Source organism: Mytilus galloprovincialis, chromosome 6 (genome assembly GCF_965363235.1).
Source record: "Mytilus galloprovincialis chromosome 6, xbMytGall1.hap1.1, whole genome shotgun sequence".
In the NCBI taxonomy this organism is placed as follows: Eukaryota; Metazoa; Mollusca; class Bivalvia; order Mytilida; family Mytilidae; genus Mytilus; species Mytilus galloprovincialis.
Window position 1 is genome coordinate 68,906,606 of NC_134843.1, and position 21,683 is coordinate 68,928,288.

Below are 21,683 nucleotides of genomic sequence, written 5' to 3' on the forward strand. Positions count from 1 at the left end.
TCGAACGAATGACAACTGTCATATTCCTGACTTGGTACAAACATTTTCACATGAAACTATAAATCATCACTCCACCTTGGATAATGATCAACGGCCAACAACTATGCGTTATGTCATTTAATGAATATATAATGTGTCAAATGACTTTATCAGCTAATTGGTGTATTAGTTGAGAGATCTAAAGTTACTAGTGTTCTCAAATGTTTATTATTGATATCTAAATAAAAAAGAGAGATATGGTATCATTACCAATGATACAACCTTATAATAGAGAAAAAAATTAAGCGGAATTAAGCACATATTTGCCATTGTACAGCCAACAACCTTGAACTAACCCCAGTTATAGTCGGCTATAAAAGACCTTAACATGACAAAATGTGAATACTAATATTTATGTGCTTCCAATTTCCCTCTATTAATATTGATTTTCTTTCATGTTCTTTGCATAGCATAGCTTGGATTTCTTGTCCTGGTTTGGATTTAATGTTGGTCCTTTTTATTATATCACAACACATAATAAAATTGTGGACTTTATTATGAATAAACAACATGTTAAAGACACAGTATTACTATACAGTATGAACCAAATCAAACAAAACAAAAGGAGAAATCATTTCCAGATCATAAATGTATAAAAATGGTATAAACACTAAGTCTTGTATTCTATTATACCAAGTAATTTGGTAAAAATATACAAACAGTCCATTAAGGCAGATTTTGCTTTCTTATCATAACGTTGAAAAACTCACTGGTTCTTTGAAAAAAATCTAAATTAGAGAGAATTTAGGTATATGAAATTCGAAATTAAAAATCTAAATCGAATTTAAGGTATTTTAATTTTAAGAATACAGTCAAAAAACTCCCTTACCCTATTTTAGGTAAATGGTATTTGTCTATTGAATTTAAAATATTTAAAAACTGTGATCAGATAAAAAAAAAATACGCTTCATTAAAGCAATCACAACAACTAGCTACAGATTTTACACCATAGATTTTTTTTTTGCAAAAATGTTTCTGAAAATTCGAAATAATAATGATATGTTTTGTTATTAGATTTTTATCAAACTCAACGTGAAAAAAGAGAGAATGTTAAAGACACAGCATTACACAATCACCACCAAACAAAACACTATTCAATTATAAATAAAAAATAAAAAGAAATTCATTCTTTTTCAGCTATAGTAAAAATAATCGTCCTCTTTCAACGATATTATCCAGTTTGCAGATCTATATTGTATTCTAATTTAATTTGTTAATCGCCAAATGTTTAGGGGTGTACAATATGTAACATGAAATACTTGCTACTGAACCCTGAACAAACTACGACCATTCAAAGGGGCACTAGCTGCCAAATTTATGTTCACCGATTTGACTCAAGTTCTTAAATTTAATTCATAAATAAAACATTAATCCAAATCATTCAAAGTCTAAAATAAACAAAATACTAGGCATGAGCTCAATAATATTTAGCTTCGTTTCGTGTGCATTTTTGTCTAGTCACTATCAAATAAACTATTGAGTTAACCTCTGACTGCCATAAAAGTGAAAGAAACATAAACATAGATATGAATAGATATCAGACTCGTGCATTTGGATTTTCTATGTCTGTTTGATTTAATATTATAGATTATAGATATATCATAATCATCGTTTTTATCTATATAAGAATTATGTTGTTGTGGATCGAATCAGTCAAACAAATGAAGTATCTTCGTTTCACTTTCAATGTTGGCATTGTTTCTTTATAATTGAACACGTACGCACAATGCATGCGGTATCCATTTCCAGCTAAGCGATTTAATTGAATTTTTCACATGAATACGGATGTAATGAGGTCGAATTATTCACTGGAAAGTGAGAAATTCATCATCAACGTCTCTTTATTTAATTTGACAAAACCGAACCATACTGGCTGCTGAAAGCGATTGATCATTTCACTATATCACTTTCATTTATGATTGAAAAACAAATCATATTTTTTATTTTTTATATATCTCATGGTTAGTGCCCCTTATACGAAATCTTTTTTTTATTGACATGTACACCTAATTGCTTTTAAAATCGAAACTGTTTTCATGATAAGGTACATGTATCCACCAAATAGTGTTGACATTAAGGTGACAAAAAAAATGCGGTTACATGTAAAGCTTTACAAAAAAAAAATCGCATTTTCTCAACATTTCTTGAGAACGATTCAAGAAGATTACTTTTTTCAGTTTAAGCCCACATTGACATATTTGCATTACAAGAAATACAAAATGAATCATGCTAACAGGGAGTAAAAGTAATTTGTAAAAAGAGGGACACTAGTATGTAAAACATAATGTTTTTATATCATTGTTTATATGTCGGTTTATATGTAAAGGAGCTATATAATTCCTATTTGAAAAGGAGTATAGACACTTATAACTAAATTGTGACTGAAAAATTCTATTGGTCCTCAAATTGATTAAAGGTCACCGGTGGATCATGCACGTTTAAAAAAACCTACAAACGAACAAAAATGCACAGCATACTAATAACTCACTGGTAAAGTTAAATGCCTTTGACAATGTATCCGTCTGGTCTTAATAACAATCTACTGGACGACTGTGAGAAGATTGTCAGATAATATGATACACGAGAAGTTGTTAATATTAACAAACAAATTTTAACAAATTATGATACATATACAGCACAAGATGATTAAGAAATAAGAACATTGTCTGGTGCTACCAAAGACTAAACTGTATAAAGTATTTTTTTCAATTTTATTTAACGCAAATATTTTCCATAATATCGGAAGTCCTCTTTTTCAAGGATAATAGATGTTCAATTTTATTTTTTATCGGTTTGATCAATTCTTTAACACACTCAAACGTTAACTATATTCAAATAACAAAAAGTCTGAAACATACAATTAAGAATTGAATGCTTCTTTTTGTTACTATACATGTAAAAACGTTGACCGAAGTACATTTTATATGAAGCGCTTCATTCTAAAAAATGTGTGCACGGTCAACGTTTTACAAACCTATGAAGTTATAAAAAGAAGCATTCATTACTTATAATTACATTTTTTAGCTAGGATCATGAACACACGAATTTTATCATTTTTTTTTTTTTTGTTTAATTCACCTGTGCACTTTATTGTGGGACATCGTGCTATTACGAATGATAAGTTTTATTGTGTAATGCAATTGCTTAAGGAATAAATGTGATGTGCAGTTAGCCAATCAGAATATCGTATTATAATGAAACATACATGTAATGTAATTATTTAATAATAAATGTATGAATTCGTTATAAGTAATATCATTTCGTGCGTATTTTAAGTAAACTAATTATCAATCGAGCTGTCCTCCGAAGACTGTCGACATATACCCGATACTGACATAAATATAAATATAAATAGACAGTCGATGCAAGAAAATTGTAAACTGACGATTTTGATCGTCCTGCCTGATTTCATAATAAAGATTAAAATATATTTATATCATAGTTGTAAAAGGATATTTTTATGAACCGAATGAGTCAAAGAAATTGTTATTCCTTGGGTCTCCCTTGTTTTACTTTACTTTTTTTACTTTAAACATTCTTTCTTTTGAATAACTGCACGATATGATGCTTGACACATGGGTAACCTGTATCCACTAAAAATTGAATAAAAGGTTGATTATATACGGATTCAAATGAGTATGAATTATTGACACACACGCCAATATTACATAAGCAATGTTTTGTCAGCTAAATTGAACGAAATTTAACCTAGCTGATTGGTAAAAGCAAACAAATAAATGAGAGAAAAAAAAAAACGAACTCCAAATACAATGAATTACAAAAGCTACTTTATCAAACAACAGCATCAAACATGTCAAAGGTTCAAATACTTTAAAAACGAATTGAATATAATAGTCATATTCCTGACTTGGTACAGGCATTCCCTTTGAGCAACATGTTATTTAAAAATTCCGCATTTAGGAATACATAAATAAAAAACCATCATGTTAAAGTTCTTGTCTTAATCCTAGCCTTTGAAATTTACTTAGATACCTTTTTCAGGGGCGTAGCTACCTAAGGCTCGACTAGGCACGTGTCTATACATAAATTTGCCGATTAATACCCCCTTTGGAAAAAAAATAAAAAAAAAATAAAAATTTTAATTCTAATGCGTACTATTATTTATACATAACCCAATATCCTGGTTAAGTACGATAACTCGTGCATAGGTAAATACAATTTCAACATGGGTAAATTTGTTGTTCGTTCGAAACGAAAGAAAGATGAAGAAGAGAGTCCAAATTGTCAGACTAGGACTGCAACTGACGATAGTGGAACCATCTAAGACTGAAGCTTTTCCGACAAGTAATACATCGTCATGTACACAACATCATCCCCCTTACCTAGATATCGGGTCTTTACAACACTGACCAACAAACAATACCTGACTTCTTGGTGTTCTTTCGACTTTCCCGCAAATCTATCTCTTCTTCATATACACCGACACCTCAATGTTGATGTTGATGCGAGTATAACTAATTTTATCGGCAGAAAAAACCGTCGACTTGACTTTGAGTAAAAGTTTTATTGTCTTTGTGTATGAAACCAGAGACATATAATATTATATGTCTCTGATGAAACTGGATCTAAATACAAATGTATTAGATTTGTTTAACCAATTTTTGCCCTAATTTGAGATTTTGAAAGATTCGTTAAAAAAAGTTGACAATCTTTTCCTTTGACCCTCTGTGGGCCTTAATCTAAAACTAGTCTGATCTACACTGGGCATATTGTAATATTTTTTTTTCTTTCAGATTTTTGATTGTTCACTGTTACGTTAATTCAGGTGTTAATGTAAAATTCTTCGAACTTTAATTTCTTCGTGAATATTATCATGATAAAAACCAGGAAATATGATATTTTTGTACACAAAATTATGCAACGAAAATGCTGAAAACCATTTTCCGTCGGGGGGGGGGGGGGGGGCTTCGCCCTCCTGAACCCCTACCAGGGCTCTGCCCTGGACCTGCAGGGGGCCTTGAGCGGCCCCCAGACCCCCTGCCGATTTGTGCCTACAGTTGATTTGATACCTAGCTACGCCTCTGTTTTGGCGGATATATTATTCAATTTATTTTACTCTAAAATTGTTTATATAACTATCATATCAATACCAAGAGACTGTTTCATGAACCATGTCTTGTTCTTGTTTGACCATTGATATCAGTAAAGATGCAATTAAACAATGTAAGGATACAAACAATATTTGTGATTGTGATATATTTAACCTTATACCCTATTAGTACATTACGTATCAAATAATGTTTAAGTGTACTTTGTAGGTTATTTATTTTCTCTAAATATCGTTATATTTTATTTTGTCTTTGTTGACTGTATGTATAAACACTTCACAGCATGCAGATTCTGTGCTTCTTGGATCACATTGTCACCTGAAATGATTTTAATCCTATTTTTAGAATAGGTATGAAATATTTCCTGACATTTCGTTGATTGTCAAAAAAGGAAACAAAAAGAAAAAGAAAAAAGGTGTACCGTCAAGGGAGTTAAAGCGTTAACTATTAATGATGGAAGAACAATACAATTACAAATAACTAAAAACAAACAAACAGACAAGCAGACAGACAGATAGACAAACAACCAACTACAAAACATAAAGCTGAAGATAATGGTTAAGCAGCATCACCTAAAACAAAAAAAAAGATGCCTAATCGATAATTTTCTAGTACGTAACTAACTTACCATATTGCAACTACTTGACCTGTACATGTTTTATAAAGGAAAGGCTACGATAAGAGTAAAGGGATACCAGAATTGAAATTTCGTCTCAAACACTTACCAGTCACAATCGGAAAAAAAAAAGACCAATTGAGGTAAGAAGTTGATGAGCATTACATACCATAAATTCGTGAATGTTTTGAATATGAAATAGCAAATACATTAAATTTTCGTATTTACTTATATTAGATCTATTTATATTTTGCAAATCATACACGTCATACAGCTTAGAATTTGAGCACAGTGGAACCTGATTTCACTCATTCATTTCAATTGAAAAGAAGGTTTATTATATATATGAATAAAATTGAGAATGAAAATAGGGAATGTGTCAAAGAGACATGCAACAAACCGACCATAGAACAAACAACAGCAGAAGGTCACCATTAGGTCTTCAATGCAGCGAGAAATTCCAGCACCCGGAGTCGTCGCATGGAAAACATTGTTTAATTTTTTTTCGTCGTTATAAGTTGTACTATTTGTTGTGAATATTCGAGTTCTACATTTTTGTATGTAATCAATATTTCGGATGTTCATATCTTCTATATTCTTTTGTACAAGCATTTTCAATACCGAAATAGTGCTTCATTAAATTTGTTTCGATATTATTCACATAACGTAAGAATTGAATGCTCTATTTATAAATTCATTTAGGTGTAAAAATATTGACGGAAGTAAATTTTGTAAGAAGCTTCATTCACAAATTGTGCAAACGGTCAACGTTTTTACAACCCTTTCAAATAACTAAGAGAAGCATTCAATACTTATAAATAGGTTTATTAGCTAGGACCAAGAAAAAACAATTACTATCAAGTTTTTCTTTTATTCACCTGTGCACTTAATTGTGAGAGTTCGTGTCATCATGAATGTTACATTTCATTTTGAAATGAAGGATAATTTTACAATGACGCGATATTGTTGTTAGCCAATCCAAATTAACGTATTACATTATAAAAAAAAACAAACCTTGGTTCTTTCTATTACACATACAGTGAGTTCGGATTAATTTCCATGGCAAAAATAACAGATTTAATGGAACAGGATCACGATTTCTATATTTCATTATGATTGAATATCTCCAGAATTTCCACAGTCTATCTGAGTCCTTTTGTACTTCTTCAAAACGAGAACTGAAATATATGTGTTTATATAAATACAAAATGAATTTACGTTTAATTACTTTATTTTTGTCATGGTTTTGTCGGTCTCTTTAACTTATATAATAAGGAGTTTTGGTTCTTCATATGTCTTTTTCTGATTAAATGCGATAAAGTATATTATTGTATAGTAATATTATATTTCCAACAGAAAGTAACCAAAAGTTAGCGTGCAATAAATTCTAATATTGCACTAGTGCAATAAATCTTCAAAATTCATGAACAAATTCCCCAATATTCATGCAATAACCCTATATTATTCTAATATGACAACCTATTATCGTCAACCAGTATAATCGCAATATATCTACCTTTAGCGCAAACGCAGTAATACACAAAAGCGGCTGTTCCGCGTTACGACCAACTTATTTATACCTATTTATACTGCCATATATTCCTAATTTCCGACATCAAAATCCCCTGTTTACGAAGGCCAGGTTTCAGATTCAATATATTTATCTCTATTCTACAGCGAAATAAACAAATCAGTCCATTTCAATTTATTTTTCATGGTAAAATTTCATAAAACGAAAATTCCGCAAAATGATGCCATGAATTATTTCTTAATCTAATAATCTTGCTAGGAATTCAGTATTTTATTATACTGTATTATCTGATTGCAAGTGAAGTTTAGGAAAGAAAAATATACCCTTCTTATTTATTACAGAGACGAAAAATGCAAGAAAGGTTGCAAACATATTAGTATATACACATTGGACTAAGCCCTCGGACAAACTTTGTTGCACAACTGTTTGTGTTATCCAATATTTTTATGACCTTTAAATCAAGAGGGATCTCCAACCAATTATATTTGCATGTTTTCTTGGAATGACGCAATCCCATGTACCATATTACCAATAATCTGGACACATTTGCACTGTACAAATTACGGTCAAATATACTATGAGGGTGGGGAAAATGGGGAATTAAGCTATCCCACAGTGTAACCTTTTTCAATCACAATGTTTATTTTTCCAGTTATATGTATTGCTCTTCGTGTTTGAAATTATTTCTTTTTCTTTACTTTTTAACACTAAACCAACAGTATTCGTATCTTAATAAAAGGACATATGGAACTATGCTTTCCGTTTTCTAAAGCAACTCAAAAGTTGTTTTATTTTGTATCAGTAAGTGCTCTAAAAAAAGGAAAGCTATGCACTGTTTGTTTGACCGCTGTGGAACCTTTTGAGGCATCTGAGGTTTCTCTTCCAATTTTAAAAGACATTTTTAAAATGATTCAAACAAACCTACCTATGCCATCAGAGGCGGATTTAGGGGGGGGGGGGGGGCAGGGGGCCCGGGCCCCCATTTTTGGGAAAATATTTGGTTGCTTATATAGGGAATCACTGAAGCGTGACTGGAGCGGGTCCCCTCTTAGGTCAGTCAGTGGGCCCCCACTTATGAAAATTTCTGGATCCGCCACTGGCCATGGACAGTTTTGTAATTTTTTTTGATAAAAGTACTACGGTACCGAAAAAAAAAATCAATTTGCTTCTATGCATACAAACTAAGCAAGACTTCTCAAAATTGTCGCTCAATCGCCGAAAGACGTCGTACCCTTTAAAAATCAAATTCTGATTACGAGACGTTATTGTTATCGTCACTGACGGCAAATATTCATGTGTACTTTAGAAAAAAAAACAAGCTTGGCAGTAAACGAATAATTGCGGAACAGTTCCTGGCACTGAAAGAGTTAAGGTAATGTGTTCAAAATCAATAGGCATCTTTCACGATAATATATGACCATACAGTTAAGTTAGGTTTCAATTCAATACAATATATCTAAATGCGCATCCGAAAAACTCTTTCCGACAAAAATTACAGTCCACTGTATAAAGCTAATAAATAATTCAGTAGAGATCTTGAACTGCAATTAAATATTGATAATCAAAATCGACTCTCATTGTTGACCTTCTACTTTTATTTAGCCACTTGACGAATAAGTTGCAAGTAGTAGAATAAGTCATCCCTTTGAAGATTATATACTCTTGTGATGATTCAATGCTAAACATATGATTTTTTTATAGAAAATCCACAACCTTTTCCTTTGTACTCTCATATTTGGCAATTCGGTGACTGATAGATGGAGGATAATGCAATGCAGTGCTAGCATTGGTTTCCTAAATGTAGCTATTGGTTTAAACAAATATAATTAAAATATAGACTTGATGAAGTACAGTTTTTCAGGTGCGCTCGACTTTAGTAACCCAGCATGAGATTTGTCGGTATTTAACCCTCTTGCTGCCGGAGGGACACATATGTCCATGGTTAAATTTATCCAAGCTTCTCATCAATGCTCAATATCTTTCAATTAAAAGACTGAAGATTAGACAGTGTTATGTTTTTCTGAAATGAGTCCCAAATGTAACGGTCATTATGTCGTGCCGTCATATATCGAATGACGTCGTTGTTTGGCATGTAACGTCACAGACGTCGAGCTGTCGTATTTTCCGGCATATGAAATGCAACCTTGAAAAACGGTAGGCAGCAAGAGGGTTAAAGGTTGTTTAGACCTTTTTTAAACAATAAACGCTAGCACATCATAAAAAGCATGTGGTTTATCTATATGATTAAAATTTTATAACAAAAATCTCTAGATAAAGGCTGTATAAAGGCTGTGGATTTTCTATAAAAATGTTGGTTTATTAGCCACAAAGTCCCTTTATTCCGGTAAATGCAATGAAGTTTCCTCTTGGTATATGTACAAAATAGCCTATCTCTATTTTATTGGAGGTTTTGATACTATTGCAGTTTGAAAAGTTTGTACTTAACGGCTACAAAAAGGGTATATGGCAAAATCAAAGGTTCTTTATTCAAATGATTTGCACCACGTGACTTTGTCCCTTTTCGAATGATCAAATTACTTCCCTTAGCTTAAGATTAAAAATATAATTTAATTCAGATTTGCGGATAATCCAGTCCTTTTCCGTCATGTATCTTAAACTAATGTATCTTTAAAAACTTCCTATCGCGGATATTTTCAAAAACGTTTGTATAATTCTAAGGGAAAATGTTTAAAATTTTGACATTTTACGAAATGGGAAAGTTGAAATCATCATGTTTTAAAAAGAATTTGGCAGAAAACTTAAAAAAGCAGGTATGTTAAAAGTTATTTAACTTTAAAATTCAATCTACAAGGTGTTTCTCTATATATATGCAAACAAATCATGAACAATATCTTCTTGCATATGTATTTCTGTTTTGATTTTTGCTATTTTACGATTTTCCGTCATTTGATATGATCTTATATAGCAATTATGCTATGGTTACGCTTCTGATTTTTAAACTAAAAAGGCTGAAAGATATCAGAGTAGACAAAATGAATGTTCATTTGTACACGGACAGAAGCCTAAAACATGTACAATTCACCTATATGCGAACAAATTGTTCATTCGACATGGGTATTGGCATATTGGGATTTTTATTGAAAGGGCTTATATAATCCTATTGTAATGGCTGCCGTTATGATAAGGCAAAATGGCCGCTATGCAAATTTGTTTGCCCAAAATTTTACCATATGGTAATAAACTTTTACGCATAGGTAATATATTCGACACAGATAGTTAGGTATGTTTGTTATTTTATTGAATCTGTAAAAAGATACACTTGATTAAAATCCATTGATTCGCTTCAACACGTTCCTTTTGTTTTCATGCCTATATGCTTAAATTATTTATTAGTATGAAATATTTGATGTGTTCATTAACCCTCTTAGTGCGTAGCTAAATTTAAAAACATGGTCCAGAAACGGGTCAATTTCAGTAAAAAATATCAAAAACAGTAAATTGTTATTCAGTCTTGTATTACAGCATGTTAACTCAAATAATTGAAGAATTACTAAACATAAAACCAAGATGTGTATTTTTTTTTCAAATAATAATGTTATTTACATTGTATATGACATAATGTAACGTCATGATAATGATCACGTCACGTCCTAAGTAAGTTTCGCGCTTTTCAATTAGCTAACGTCAAGCACTTTGCAGTGTTTTAAAGAAAAAAAAAATAAACGTTTAGTTTTTGCAAAACAGCACTATACTTTACAAAATTTCAAGTCAGTTTTACTTATTTTCGGTATTGCATTGGATAAAAAAAACATATAAAAAATATGACATTGCGTAATCCAAGTGTACTACAACATATATGTCATATATACAATATAATGTGTATATATATGACAAATAATGTACAAAAAACATAATGTATAATAAGAGAAAATTATTTATATGCTGCATCTATAGCTACAAGTTTATTTTTTGTATAATACTTCATGATTTATGGTAGACTTGGTGACACTAAGGATTGTTTTTAACTTTAAATTGGGGTTTTCTCATTGTTTATGCCCATACGGTTGCCTGTTATTGCTTACATCCACTTCATTTGAACTTTGGTGGATAGTTTGTTTTATGCCCCACCTACGATAGAAGAGGGGTAATATGTTTTCTAGTCTATGCGTCCGTTCGTCTGTCTGTTCGTTCGTCTGTCCCGCTTCAGGTTAACGTTTTTGGTCAGGTAGTTTTTGATGAAGTTGAAGTCCAATCAACTTGAAACTCAGTACACATGTTCCCTAAAATAGGATCTTTCTAATTATATATGCCAAATTAGAGTTTTTATCCCAATTTCATGGTCCACTGAACATCAAAAAATGACAGTGCGAGTGGGGCATTCCTGTACTGGGAACACGTTCTTGTTTTTATTTATTTTTTCAATAGTCAGGATTATTCATCACCCTCTCACCACTATCGGACTAAGGTGTTACAGGGTAAGAATATAACAACAAAAGACTATTGTTTTATCAAGATATAAATAAACTAAAATATAAATATTTTTAAATCTCTTTTTTGTTGCTCTGATTCTCTCTTTCTTTGGTGGATAGTTGTATCATTGCCAAATTGACAATCATACCACATCTTCTTTTATATATTCAAATGTTTATCACATTTAGGCCAACCTTAAAAATATGTTTGTTTGCAGTTTTCCGACTGTACCTTCAGACTGAAGGGTCGGTAGGTAGGAAAAAGATTTTATTTTATCAGCCAAAATACAGTTTAAACAAGCAGTTACACTAAACCAAGTTTCTTGTGAAGAAAAAAAAACATTACTGGACATGCTGAAAACCAACATCAAATGAACAGGCATTTTCAGATAAAAAACTTTTTAACCAAAACTGAACCTTTAACATAGTGTCTTTATCCAATTTATGACATAAAATATGATATAATTATTAAATACTGGAACACTTATAAACAAGGAATGTCATTATGACTAGAACTGTTTTAAAGAAATATATTCAGACATGTATGCTTCTTGACTAGAATGTTTTCATGAGTAGAGTATTTTCATCAGAAAAATATAGATATTAAAGATTTATAAGACAATGTATTAAAGAGTGTATTTTTAATAATAAAAAAATAACCATTGAATCTTCTTCAATTGAAAAAAAGGCAACTTGAAAAAAAGTATTAAGACATTCGACTGTTTTCATATTTCTAACAATATTTAATTATATGTGATAAGGTTATATTTTTGCCAGGCTTTAATGAAAACCAAAGAAATCTAAAGTTTGGGGTGAAATCCATAGCACCACATTAAAAGTAAATGGTATGTACTGAAATGTTTTTAATGCATAAAAAAAATTGGCAGCATTATAGCTCCTAAGGACATGTTTTAATTGAATTCACACAGGCCACACAGTTTGGGTATATTTAATATTGTAAGAAAGAGAATGAGTGGGGCAGCCCCCCTTATCCTAAAGGAGCATACTCATTGCAATCGAAGATAGATTTAATATAGAGAGAGTATATTTATTTTTCAAGCTAAAAATTCATTTTCTCTACATCTTTGTGTAGTTAGGGTTGCTTCTAATTGATTTGGCATGATCTATATCCATTAACATTTCAAATGAGCCCTTCCTCCGTACAGGCGTGTTTACAGATATCCATGACGATTTAAGTCACGGAGGAGTGGTTTCATCTTTGACGTCTTCACAACGATTTGTAGAAAATATGCCATACTTCAAGCTGCTGTCGAATTATTTAACCACTAAAATTGGTTCCATAAAGTCAGGCTCCACAGATTCTGTACCCGATTTGTTTGAGACGGAATGGTTATCGTGTCAGTTATGAATATCCGCTGCATCATCTGCATCATTGTCAATGATATCATCACACATCATTACATGTGCCTGAATCTGTATAAACAGTTACTAATTAACTTTTTTGTTTGTTATTTGTCTTAAAATTGACACGAGACGACAGCGTAAAGTACTCCCCCGTGACTTCATGGATACCTGTAAACAATTTCCATGTGCTTTATCATTAAATGGTCACATGAACGCTTGACGGGAAGCTAAGAAAAACCGAACTTGAATGTGTAATTGACCCAGACTTTAAATCATTTCCGGAAAGGACCCAAAGTTCCGGATCGCGTCAATAGAAGTATTAAAAAAAAAATTCTTCAAATTTAAAGCAATAAAATTTTCACAGTCGGGAGGATTTTCAAGGGTCGGTCGGTAAACTGCAAACAAACAATATTTTAATTTAAGCCTTATTTACAAATTTTGTCAGCCAACTTATTTTGATTAATAAAATATGATACTGATTTGATAACATTATTTTTAAACATAAATGCTCCTGAAGGTTTTTATATTAGGGACATTATAAAAGGAAGTGTGCAAAATATTCTGCGTTATCTCCATAAATTACAGAAAGTATCAGTTGCCAGTAACATCTCGTTTCAATAGCAATTGATGCACACTTATTTCTATTTTTGTGAGAAGTAAACTCTATTATTTTGGTATATAAAATTGGGGTCGCCCCGATATTCCGACACCCCATTGATCCGACACACCATTTGTCCGACACCCTAATAGTCCGACAAAGGTTTATAACTACAGTATGATAGAAAAATCTACTCCATGAGGGTGTGGATTTGGGTTTACAGAATAATGGTCAAAATATAAAGAATATAGAAAAATGGACCAAAAATAGAGAATAGAGAATGATGAGGTGCTAAAATATAAAAGATAAGAGAATAATGAGCAACAGGTATAAAGAATAGAGAAAAATTCCTAAAAATAAAAGAGTACAGAAATGAATAACGCCCATCCCCTAAAATTCAGACACTCCTTCGTAGAATTGTTGACGTTGTATTTGAACCACTCTTTCTTATGAGTATACAGAAACATAAAACCATCCCACCTATCTGGTAGTACTATGAGAAATCGAGAACCGTGCAAATACAAAGGAGGTGTGAAAGATATCAAAAGGACAGTCAAATTTATAGATCGAAAACTAGACTGACAACGCCATGGCTAAAAAAGAAAAAGACAAACAGAAAAATAATAGTACACAAGACGCAACATAGAAAACTACAATATGTGTTCTTAATGTATAAAACTTTTTACTAAAAAAGAAATGTCATCAGCAGTGCAAACTCTCATCATATAAATAATAATGTCATCCATCAGCAATGCAAACTCTCATCATATAAATAATAATGTCATCAGCAATGCAAACTCTCATCATATAAAGAATAATGTCATGTGCGGATTAGGTCTCGGATATACTCAAAACTGTAAAAAAAAAAAAAAAAAAAAAAAAAAAAAAATCATTTTTCCATAAAGAGGGACTATCGTTTCCAAGCATCATTATTTCCATTCATCTATGCTGTACACGGGCTTAAAGATCGAAAACTTAAAAAGAAACTGAAAACAATATTTTGAATTGTTAATTCAATCTCACCCGAATATTGGTGAGTTTAAGTTTATATAAACATCGATGATAAAATTGTCCAAACGGTGATAATTTTTCTTTACAAAAAAGACTTTCTAAAGGTTGAAACTTTTATAAAAATTGATGAAATGTACTGTTAGTGTAAATTTGAACTGAATATAGTCGTGAAACATCTGCCACTGGACATAAGACAAATAAATAACTACTCAGCATGTACTGTTTACATCTATACTACTAAGAGAAGATACTGTATGGTCTGATTTAGCCGCAACTCCTCTGAAACTGTACAAAGTCAGAAATATTGTGATATGACGATATATACATGTAATGTTATGTACATCCTAAAATTGTCTTCGAAACAATCTTTTTCCACAGAAAACGACAATCTTTTAGAAAATATCAAAATTTCAAAGACCGTTATCGATCCGTATCACATATACGATTTCGCTCATGCTAAGGCGCCGTACTGCATGCGCAATCTATTTTTTGATGGATCATCTCTTTCGGTAATACCAATGGGTTTTACGTAGCTCATACGGTTATTCTGAGTTAAAAAGCTTACAAACTACTGAAAATCACACTTTAATAAAATAAAGATAGCAGATTCTTTTATTCACGTCCCAAGTCAGGAGCCTGTAATTCAGTGCCTATCGTTGGTTCATGTCTGACACATTTGTTTTTCATAAATTACATTGTTATAAATTATGTCGTTAGTTTTCATGTCAGTTTTACATTTTGTCATGTTTGGGACTTCTTTAGCTGGCTATACGGTAAGGGCTTTTCTCATTCTTTGGCTTATTCCTGCTACTAACGGTTTTTGAATAACTCCATAGTCAATAGTATCTATTAATTTTTGCACATAAACTAAAGTTTATGATAGCTAATAATACATAAAAAAATATTCAAAAAGCTGAATGCTAGTTTATGCCTAATTTACAATTCGTGTCAGTAAATTAATTGTAGACTTTTTTATTTATTAAATTCGTTGTTTAATTCATTTGTTTTGAAGCAAGTAAGAAAATCAAGTTCAACACTTAGTATAATAATTATATCGGTGTCCTTTCTAACATGTGTTTAAAATATTTATTTATTGTTGGTTCAAGAACTAAAACCAATTAGCAAATACATTTGTTTGTCAGTATTGCTCAATGACTATTTGTTCATAATGGTGTTTTTTTTTTCTGTTTCATACTATGATTCTATGTTATCTTCATGATCTTATCAATAAGAATCAATAAACTCCCATTCTAAAATTTTATAGCGCTATCTAGCCTTCAACCCACTTGGAATGAGCATAAAGAGGCGTGCACCGGCGATATTCCTCAGGCACTAATTTGGTTCCTGTTGGTCAGTCGGTAAGTTGCAATTAATGGCGCGTGATGTTTTAGAATCAATATAAGTGAAAAGTTAAGCTAGCTATAAAACCAGGTTTAATTCATCATTTTTCTACATAAGAAAATGCCTGTACCACGCCAGGTTTATGACAGTTGTCCACTCGTTTGATGTATTGACGCTTTTGAATCTTCCTCGGAGTTCAGTATTTTTGTAATTCCACTGTAACAAGTCAAAAATTACCTTAGATATTTTTGAGTTATCTCCCTTTGTATAGAGTTTAGCAAATGAAGTAAAATTTGGAAATTAAATTAAATTGGGAAAAAAGGATAATTTTTATATTAGCATTAATATATTTCATCAAATCATATTTATGATACAGTTTGATTATTGTGTCCAAGTATCATTTAAAGGTATTTCAAAATATTATTTACTTCATTCTAGTAATTAGGGTACAGGCAAAAACTGTTAACTACATTGTATGTTTTTACTATTGATAAATAACTGATCGACATGTGCAGTTGTGTCTTAGTTTTGTGAACAGGAATATTTGAAGATTTAAGGTTGATGTATATTTTATATAACAAAATTACATGTAAATAACAATTTATATTTTTATCTGAAGTTTTGCAAAGGCAAATATGATTTCGAAATTTTATATCATCATTTGAAGTATCAGTCTACGAAAGAAGCGAATCGATAAAAACATTTCTTATATCACAAAGCGATATTGTCTAATATCAATTGTAAATATGAAGACATTCCATGCGGAAAATGATGTTTTCGGCAACGGAAAATTAAGAAAATACCAAATTTAAAACTTATTGTTCAAATATAAACAACAATTGAGTCTGAATATACATTCAGACGTTAGTTAGAAGCAAAAGTTTATGTCTGTGTAAAATTTGAAGTGCTGTGTTTTTCTAATATACATAAATAAGCAAATGCTATTAGTTCTTATATGAATGCAACACTTTTAAAATATCATAGCAGTGTTTTTGTTATATCAATTATTGTACTTATTAGTATTAATATTAGACTGCTGTACCCATATTTTGACAATTTTACTTGTTATGTCTGTTTTGTTCACGCATCTTTGTAAATATGACATAATTTGAAGAGACTGTAATACGAGTGAGTGGTTTAACGCTATAAAACCAGGTTCAATCCACCATTTTCAAAATTTGAAAATGCCAGTACCGAGTAAGTAATATGAAAGTTGTTGTCCATTCGTAACAATATTGATAACACAGTCTTCAATCTAAGCCCAAGAATTTGCATCAAAATGATGTTGAATAAAAATAATAAGAACTTATCTCCTGCACCACTTAGAAAACACCATATTTTCAAATAAAACTTTCACATCATGCAATTATATTATGTTAGTTCACAGACACCAAATGGTTTTTCTCTCAATTTATAAGAGACAATTGCTGCAAGAAGGGATAAAAATGAAATACACAATACCAATCAAGAAATGTATCTTTTTTTTTCTTTATATGTGATTTTGATTTTTTTTTACAAAATTTGATTTTTCAATAAATTGCAAGATTAAAATATAAAAAAAAAATATATTTAAAAATAATTGGGTTTTCAAATAAATCTTAAAAGGCAGGATAAACAACATCAAAGAATATTTTCAAAGATAAAAGCTAAAAAAAAGGGGGGGCGGTCAACCCCACATGTGCCTGTGCATTTTCCTAAAACTTTTAAAAGTTTATAAATTTTGTGTTTTAAACATCAGTTTGTTGTAATATCACCAGTCGCCTTATCAGTATGAAATGACAGATTTATAGCCCTACTTAACCATTTTATAATTGAGAGAAGATATGAAATTTTCAGTTTTTTGTGCATGGATATAGGACTGAACAATGAAAAAAACTTGTGACAAAGATGAATCATTCTGTCCTCGTATAGATTGATTCGACAAAATGTGACCTGTACTTTTGAATCTCTGTTTTAGCTCACCTGGCCAAAAGGCCAAATGAGCATTTTTCATCATTTTACGTCCGTCGTCCGTCTTCCGTCGTCGTCGTCCGTCGTCGTTGTTAACTTTTACAAAAATATTCTCCTCTGAAACTACTGGGTTAAATTTAACCAAATTTGGCCACAATAATCAGTATCTAGTTTAAAAAATGTGTCCGGTGACCCGACCAACCAAGATGGCCGCCATGGATAAAAATATAACATAGGGGTAAAATGTAGGTTTTGGCATATACCTCTGAAACCAAAGCATTTAGAGCAAATCTGACATGGGGGATAAATTATCTATTAAGTCGATATCTATCTGCCCTGAAATTTCAGATGAATCGGACAACTGGTCGTTGGGTTGCTGCTCCTGAATTGGTAATTTTAAGGAAATTTTGCCGTTTTCGGTTATTATCTTGAATATTATTATAGATAGAGATAAACGGTAAACGGCAATAATGTTAAGCAAAGTAAGATCTACAAAAACGTCAACATGACCAAAATAGTCACTTGAAACCCGTAAGGAGTTATTGCCCTTTATAGTCATTTTTTACCAATTTTTCATATTTTTTTTTTTTATCTTTTACAAAAATTATTTGCAATTTTTAACAATTTTTATAAGTTTGGTAATTTTTTACAAAATATTTTCCATTGTATCTAAAGGGCCAAGTTTATTATAAATAGAGAAAATTGTAAGTAGCAAGAATGTTCAGTAAAGTAAGATCTACAAATACATCACCATTACCAAAACACAAAATGTTGTCATGAATCCGTCTGTGTCCTTTGTTTGATATACACATTTTATTAAACCGTTGATTTTCCTGTTTGAATGGTTTAACACTAGTAATTTTTTTAGTCCTATATAGCGTGGTGTTCACTGTGCGCCAAGGATCCGTGTTTAAGGTCCTTCTTTGATCAAAAATGATTTTCTTTATTCAAATTATTACTTTGATTGAAAGTTTTCTCATTCGAGCTCATTCACCATCTTATTATATCTATAAATCTTTAAAATTCCCCCTTATAAATAACTGCTTTCCAGTCCTCCAAAAACGTCATTTGGGTGCTGAATCTTTATGTAAAGTGCGATATGAACTAGCACAATTCTAAAACTTTAAAGGTAACGACAGTTATGTTGGTACAAGAACGATTACGTCAATAAAAATACCACATAAACAGCAGTTAACGATCTAAATTTATAAATATAGAACAGATATATACACATGTTTATGTCAAAAAACATTTACATCTTATTTGTGTTTTAAACATTTTTTTTAGTATTCATTGAAGAAACTTATTTATAACAAGCGTTACGGATTGTTATTTTGCACTTAAAAATGTTTTTACAATCGGTTACTAGTCAAAAACAAGAGTCAAATCTCTGTGGCAACAATACATCGGAATGCCCTCACGGTAATCGTGATGTAAAAGAGCGTCCAGGCGGTGAGCTGCGTGGTTATGTTCATAGAGATATCGATTAACCAAAGGGAAAAGTCTTTGATACCCAACAAGAACTGTTTTCCTTCCCAATTTTTTTTCTATGTTAATGATAAATACATTTTCTGCTTGACAAGATTTTTGATTTTCGTGGCATCTGAAGTTGTTCAATTTATAGTCCGAGGCTACTCAGTTGGTGTCTTCAAAGTTCTGGGCATTTAGCATTTGTACATTTTAATTTGTTAAGAATATTTATTTTACCATTTGAATATTCATTGTAATTTGGAGTTCACTTGTATTGGATTAGATTGTTTGAATGAAATGTTTTTCTTTTCTTTTAAGTAATTATATTTTTTGTTTATTTCAATATTACCCATGTGAATAGGCTATAGACGAATGTGTGACCTATATAAGAATCTAAAAGGTCGATAGACTATTTACAACCGCATTTAAATTCCGCCATTGCATCGTCACTAGATTTAGTCGGTTAAACCATGTGATTGAAAACAATGGACTTAACAGGCTGTTAACACTGTCAACTATCAATAGCGCCAAGCATCATTTTTGAAATGATAAGTTCATTGTAAGCGTTAAATTTGTTACAGGTATTAAATTTTAGTGATATTGATCATGAAACATTAAACCGGTCATGAACTAAGTTTGTGAATTATTTTTTGCGATTTTCTTGACATGCATTGTGACGTGTTATCGTATTCATTTTATATTAGAAAACTATAGCAGTTATATTAGAAAAGTATCGCAGTCCAAATCGCTATTATATAAGACAAACATCGCATTGATATAATAAAATATAGCAGTAGTTTTGACTTATAGGTGATTTTGGCTTAGCAAAAAATTGAATTCATCTCTATTGCATTCCACTGGATTTGCTACATGATATTTATTGAATATGTACATCTACAAATGATAAATCGTGCATTTATGTTTCATTTATTCAACAATTCAATTTTCTCGTCTAAGTCTAAATTCACCTTGCTTGTTATTACATGAAATAATTCATGGGAATTTTACAACAGACGTATTTCGTGTTAAATACCACCCTGTTTTAAGAAAAGAGTCATTACTTTAAATCGAGAAATCTGCCTTTCTTCGTACAAATGTTAACATTCGTCTGAAGTTTCCCACAATGCAACTCGTTGATATAAGACACGTTGATATAGATTCGCTTCTTCCATAGACTGAGTATAGTTTTATTGAACTGATTTAGTTTTATTGAACAAATTGATAAACATTGTTGAGAAATATTTATACTATGTTTAAGATATAAGTTTCTGATAAAGTCAATATTGTTCACAGGTACATGTAGATCTATGTATTTTTCCCACTAGTAGATGATATTTTGCACTGAAAGTGTCTGCTATTCTTATTTAGGTTATGTATATCGAGTTGTAATTATCTGCCTGCCCTTGATTGATATTATGACTATATCTAGTTAATATTAGATATTTCTAATTGAAACGTTTTTAATTATCCATGAACAAATGTTGATTACTTCGAAGACTTTCTTTTGTTTCATACTTTGGTTTGAGAAAAGTTAAGAATTGTAATATTCAGAACGGGAGAAAACATGTTCTTGTAGTTTTTATATAGCTTTGTATAAATTAGTGTTTCTGATGCATTTAATTGATATTTGAAAGAAAAACCAATCTTTATTCCAAGTAAACGTTAATTGAATTAATGATCTGAATTACAATAGATTTATGATGTTTTGTGTTTTTTCTATTTTTGTCACAAATTTTGAACTAATCAGCGTTGCCAATAAATATGATTATTTTTTTTTGATAAATGTATAATGTGAATATATGAATATAAAAAAAATTCAGAACCTTATTTTGTGCATTCGTAAGCCAGTTTTATGGTTTTCGGAGGTTACATCAATCTATACTTGTAGCAAACATACTTTCTTTTTATGTTGCTCACTCTTATGTATCAGCCTTATCTCAGTTATAAATAAAAACTGAACGAGTATCATTTCAAAATACAAAGAAACGTGTTAAAGTCACAATAAGATAGATATTTAGTTATGCAAACTTTACACGTTCTGAACTCACAAAATGACTTAAAAAAAGTAAAGTTTGCAAAATATTTGTTAATAATAGAAAAAGTACAATAACTAGTACCAGACATTGAAAAGCGCTTACAAATCGTAAATATGTAGCTGTAAGAGTAATTATTATGTCATACTCTCTCTGTTCAATATATATATGTAGGACTCTAAAGTGCGATGAGGACGCTAAAGTACGATAGTCACGCTAAAGTGCGATGA

At 31.0% G+C, this 21,683-nt stretch overlaps 1 protein-coding gene across 2 annotated transcripts in view; it reads right to left on the bottom strand.

Annotated features, from left to right (window-relative positions):
- Positions 1–517: 517 nt before the first annotated feature.
- LOC143080178 (transient receptor potential cation channel subfamily M member-like 2) overlaps positions 518–21,683 on the bottom strand; it is a 104,423-nt gene continuing 83,257 nt past the window's right edge. For both annotated transcript variants that reach the window (XM_076255910.1, XM_076255909.1), the window contains 2 exons: positions 6,739–6,902; positions 518–5,426 (listed from right to left, as the gene is read on the bottom strand). In XM_076255910.1, the coding sequence (XP_076112025.1) occupies positions 5,350–5,426; positions 6,739–6,902 (241 nt within the window). In that variant the 3' untranslated portion in view covers positions 518–5,349. The remainder of the gene's footprint in view (positions 5,427–6,738; positions 6,903–21,683) is intronic.